The following is a 5,889-nucleotide window of genomic DNA, read 5'->3' on the forward strand; positions in this document are numbered from 1 at the left end:
ACAGTGGGATTCGTCATCCAGGTGTTTTGAAGGCTTTTAAACATGGGACGATGAGATCCATTTACCTACATTTAACTTACCTCAGTCTGGCCCTACATCAGCTCTGCCCTGCCCCACCACCCCAGGGAAAAGGCCTCTAGAGGTGGGAGAGGGGGTGGGATGCCCCCGCTGCAGGCTGGCGATCTATAAAAAGAAGAAAATGCATTCAATGTATCTAAAAAATAAAAATATACGACAAACGGAGCACTAGTGGTGTTTTGTTTCCCGTCGGATCCATCACGTCATCATCACCCTTGGAAACTTGTGGTGCACCTGCGACACAGGGGGCGAAGTCAAGGCTCTGGCGCCATCTAGTGGCGAGATGCAATATTGCTCACAGTCACTCTTCACAGGGCCTTTAACCTCATAAATAATAGCATAGAATAATGACAAATAATATTGACTGTAAAATAAAAACACAACAATATTTGCAAGAGTGGGGGAGCAGGGGAGGAATATGGTGAATATCATGTTTACCATATTGACCCAATCAACACAATGACAATATCATTGTTAGAACATGTGTGACATCATGTAATAACAATATTACATGATGTTACGCGCTATAGTCAATTATAACCGGCTCGTGAGCACAATAAAGAGTTTCTATGATTGATTTAATGTCATTTTATTTGATCTTAAGTGTATGGACTCATAATTAATAATCAATTTAAAAAAAAAACACCATCAAAGAGTTATGGTCAATAAAGAAAACAAAATCTGGAAAACAGAATGATGCATGAAGATAAAAACGTCAATGCACATATTAACCGCAAAACTTCACGTTTCATTTTCTTGCACGTAGACGTCTATGTTTCCTATCTCTACATATTCAAAACCACGAGGGGTCCTGTGCAAAAGCCACAAACACACAGTGAAACTAATAGAATGAAATACTTTTTAAATTTTGGTTCCCCAGATGTTCTCCTCATAGGGATTCATCATCAAATCCTCCTCATGTGAAATTTACTGCTCCAGCATTTTAGCTGCAAATCAGATTATAGATTTGTTAATGTGATAGTGACATTTTAGTAGCTTTCCTTCTCCTCTGAAAAAAAAGACGTGACTCATAATCTGTTGTATTTATACTTGGGAGTATATACTCCTGTATTGTCAGTCTGCGTGCCTCCATCCCAGGCATCTGGACCTATATTTACCCTCATAATCACTCACTATTAACACTGAATATTTAGTGCTGAAGATGACAATGCATGCAGAATTGGCAAAAACCTTTAAATTTGTTTGACCAAATACTGGCACGGCGACTCACAAAATTCAGCTCTTTTCTATTAAATACGGTGGAAACACAAGTAAAAAAATAAGAATGATTCATCAACAACAACAAAATCTCAGCCATTTATCAAGACACATTTAAGTAAATTGAAATGCAATGAAAAAGAAATAAACACATCAATTGGTGAGATCAAACCTTAGTGCAAAAGCCACGAGAAAACTGATGATGACAATGCTGAAAAAGTGATTTGACAACCGTTCCACTTCAGCTTCATTTAAATGTAGGGAAAAAAGTGACAACGTATGAAAGGAAAAAAAGAAAAACTCTTATAAAGAGGGTTCAATAAATCAAATGTTTCCTAGAAATCAAAACACGTGCAAGAATAAATCAGCCCAAAAAGCTAAAGAGCGACAATAACCTGATATTAAGGAACATTTTTACTCGCAAAATAACTCAATTGACTTAAGAAAAAAACAACTGTGAAGTTTTCAAATTAAGTCATTTTTTTTTTTTTTTTGGATCGTTATTTGAGTAAATTGGAATCATGAGACAATTTATGCCAAAAGGTTATTAAAGGTTGATGATTTTAACCAACTTGTGAATGTGTTATATTCCATGTGGATTGTAAGCCCAGGTACGGTATATGCATACAGAACGACACGTCATTAAAAAAGGAATACAGGTAGTCCTCACATAACGACCTCCCTGTTTAATGACCGTTTGGACTCACGACCAGCTCTCTGACCAGTCTGTATTGTACGCTGTGTACAATACTGCGGCGTGCGCGCTGCGTGCGCGGCGCCTCAGCGTCAAGCATCTCAACGCGCATCACTGCTCTCAGTCTCAGTCTGGTTCCCGCAGTCTGTCAGTATTCACGACACTAGCGTTGGCAATGGCCACGCCCCCTTACCGTGAAATAACACGGCTCCTGGCTTATCGACCAATTCGCTTAACGACCTGGCCCTGGGAACGGAACTCGGTCGCTGGGTGAGGAGTACCTGTATAAATCACCAGATGTACAGTAGAAGTAACGTAAAGACACTTTTTCTTTAGTCATGCCTTAAAACTCGCTTACGTGCCAGTGAGATGGAAGCCGATCGCGTTTTTTTCAAAATTATATCTTTGTTATTAACGCACGCGCAGCCTTTCAAATGAGCGCGGCCTTGCTGTAGGGGGGGCTGCCGTCGAGGTTGAAGGGCGTGTACTTCTGCGCTTGCTGAGCGCCGATCTCGGCCACGTACAGAGCCCCGGTCTTTAGGTCCAGGTCCACCAGGTGGGGCTTGACCTCGTCGGCCAGCTGGATCACGCTGACGACGCGGCACTGGCCGATCACGCCCACGGGGGGCGCGTCCAGCAGCGAGATCTGGTTGGTGTTGAGCTGCGCCACCACAAAGTACTTCCTGTCGGGCGTCAGCCGCACGGAGAAGGGCGCGTCCTCGCCGAAGCAGCTGCCCCACATGCCCAGCCAGTCCCCCGTCGCGGCGTCAAACGCCTGGATCCTCTTGTTGCCGCGGTCGGCCACCCACACCCGCTGGAAGCCGTCCACCGTCACGCTGTGGGGGATGTAGAACTGCGCCATGCCCTGGCCCTTCTCCCCGTGCATCCACAGCATCTCCAGCTCCTTGGACAGCTTGACGAGCCGGTTGTTCATCCCGCCGTCTCCGTCTACGATGTAGATCTCTCCCGAGCTGTGGACGAAGACTTCGGCCGGCTTGTCGAATTCCAGGGGTTGGAGGCCGGAGCCGGCCTTCCCTGGCGTGCCCAGCACCTGGACGGACAGCATTGGTTGCAGTCACAAACTCTCAGAACACGCTACTTTCTTTTTAAGATTTCCATAAGTCAGAGTCGACAATCCAGCTTTTCATATGTGTGGGTCGTCAGACAGAAACGTGAGCAGAGAAGTGGGAAACGGGGAACAAATGCGCAAAGCGCTCTTATGTCTGGAAATTTAAAAAAGGAATAAGGAAGGAGTTTTACATAGTAGGGACTCTGTCTTGCAATAAGATGTCTTTTCCTATCTTTAAAAAAGCAAAATTAGGCTGCAGAAATGCACAAAATTTCAGAAACAGTCGATTTCTGGGCAGGAAATTTAAAGCACACACATGGAAACAAATCAAAAATATTTCGACATAGTAGAATTTGTGTTTGGGTGTCATAGCAGCTAAGCACTAACAGCTTATTATCAGCCCCCATGCACCCATCGGTCGGATCAGCTCAAAACTGGACTAATCTAATGAAAGCTGAGCTTTTTTTTTTTTTTTATATATCTCGTTATTGATGTTTTCTTTCAGGAAAATCGCCCTTACAAGGTTATTGATTATAAAGACAGCAGATTGAAATGCAAATTGACGGCGTATGGTCAAGGCCAAGCTCGCACCTGCAGCAGCTTCCCGGACGGCGTGTACTGTTTGACGCAGTGGCCGTACGGGCCGTCCCCCACGTCTGTGATCCACACCGTGGGGTTGGACGACTCCGAGTCAGCGAGAAATATCCCGTGAGGCATCTCCAGGGTGCTGGTGTTCCAGGCCATGAGGAAATCCCCGTCCGTCGTGAACACCAGCACTTTGGGCACAGCGTCACCTGAGAAGAGGAGAGGAGAGGTTTACAAGGGGACCGTTTGTACGATCAGAGCAAAATGCGCATGGTGAGACACCCTGAACGCGCTTTTTGCACCGATTGTACAAATCAGGAATCAGAGAGTAAAATGGAGTTAAATGTAAGACTCGTAGAGAAAAATCGTCTCTCTGTTATTGCTATTTTAATATAAAAAGGTAAGCTCTGTATATTTGGAACGGGGCAGAGTTATTAGGCAGAAATAGGGTCGATTATGAACTAGTTGGTTCTATGAACTGTTATTATAACAGTTCCCCTGAGGTCGGATAGAAAGCTACAGTCAGTTATTAGGAACTGGGATAAATCTCACCGACACTTTTCCCGACAGAACTTCAGTCAGACAAAGTAAAAGTATTTCCATGGATTTCTACCCAACAGCTAAGTATGAAGACACTGTAAGTAAGATGAGTTCATCTACAACAGGTAAGTATGAAGGATGAAGTATGGCAAAGCATGTATAAGTATTAGTTCAGTGGTATTAGTTCAGTAGTATTAGTTCGGTTGTATTAGTTCGGTTGTATTATTCTACTAGTATTATTATAGAAGTGGGGATGGTAGCTCAGGCGGTAGAGCTGGTGGTCTAGTGATCTAAAAGGTTGCTGGTTCGATCCCAGGCTCCTCCTGCTAGCATGCTGTAGTGTCCTTGAGCAAGACACTTAACCCCTAATTGCTCCTGATGGCTGCGTCCGTCGGTGATTGAACAATTGTAAGTCGCTTGGGATAAAAGCGTCTGCTAAATGAAACGTAATGTAATGTAATGTATTAGTTCAGTAGTATTAGTTCAGGAGTATTATTCTAGTAGTATTAGTTCATGGGTATTCATTCAGTAGTAGTATTCTAGAAGTATTATTCTAGTAATATTAGTTCAGTAGTATTAGTTCAGGTGTATTATTCTAGGAGTATTAGTTCAGTAGTATTAGTCCAGTAGTATTATTCTAGTCGAATTAGTTCAGGAGTATTATTCTAGGAGTATTATTCTAGGAGTATTATTCTAGTAGTATTATTCTAGTAGTATTATTCTAGCAGTATTATTCTAGTAGTATTATTCTAGTAGTGTGCTGCTGTTTAGGGTTTTATCACAGATGTTGGCTTTGACAGGATATATCAAGAGACCCTTCGAGGCTTTAAAGGGTTAATTATTTGATAAATTAAAAAAAAACCCAAACTGAATTGAATGTATTCGGAGGTCGAATGACCCCGGAACACACTGGACACAGCCACCGAGAACGAGATCCACGCATCCGCCGACCCACCTCTCTGAGCCGCGTACACCACCCCGGCGTGCGCGTCCACGGCCACACCGAACACCTCCCCGCCGAACAGCTCGGGGAGCCGGGGCCAGGACAGGTCCAGCCTGTACAGCGGCCCGAGGCCCAGCAGCCGGTGGTCCTGCCGGAGCCCGGAGCCCTCTGGCCGCTGACTGCTGATGGAGCCGTACGGCACCGTGACCAGGAAGAAGACGGCCGCCATGGCGGCGGCGATCGCGCAGCTGTGGCTCCTCTTCTTCATCGCGCTGCTCTGCGCCCCAAGTGTCAACAACGACCACGTGACGGCGGCCCCGGCGCCGAGGCGGAAGTGGCGTCAGACGTGACGCCCGGTGACGTCAGTGCACCGAGCTTTTCGCGGCATTCCAGTGCTGTCGGAAACCGGGAATGTCCCGAACGCCCACCGCGAAAGGCGCGTTGAATTCGCAATTTCTTGCCACGTCACTCGGGCCCGAGTCGACCGAGACAGCAGACGTGCCGCCACGGCAGCATGGCGGATTACACCGTTCACGGTGAACAATTGTCGGCCTACATCGTTTGCTTCTGTGAAAACACGGTCCTTAGCTTCGCTCGAAACGCGTGGTTTTATGTTGGGTCAAATGCGTCGTGTAGCCGGTAGAGTGCCCGCGCGTTTGCTGGAGGCGTGCGCGTTCTCCCGAGCAGAAGCGGCGCAGCGCAGTCGCGTCGGAAGTCGGACCTACGCGCGGAATTACCGATTTCCGAGCTGCCACACAACGC

General features: G+C 46.0%; 1 protein-coding gene across 1 annotated transcript; it reads right to left on the reverse strand.

Moving 5' to 3' along the window:
* Positions 1–651: 651 nt before the first annotated feature.
* LOC307245715 (NHL repeat-containing protein 3-like) lies at positions 652–5,395 on the reverse strand (the record flags this gene model as incomplete). The annotated part of the gene is made up of 3 exons (XM_080021365.1): positions 652–3,041; positions 3,651–3,853; positions 5,140–5,395. 3 exons carry the CDS (start codon positions 5,393–5,395, stop codon positions 2,421–2,423), a joined length of 1,080 nt encoding a protein of 359 aa, XP_079877491.1. The 3' UTR covers positions 652–2,420.
* Between the last annotated feature and the right edge of the window lie 494 nt (positions 5,396–5,889).

The sequence above is a fragment of the Zeus faber genome (genome assembly GCF_960531495.2).
Source record: "Zeus faber genome assembly, chromosome: 20".
NCBI classification, from domain to species: domain Eukaryota; kingdom Metazoa; phylum Chordata; class Actinopteri; order Zeiformes; family Zeidae; genus Zeus; species Zeus faber.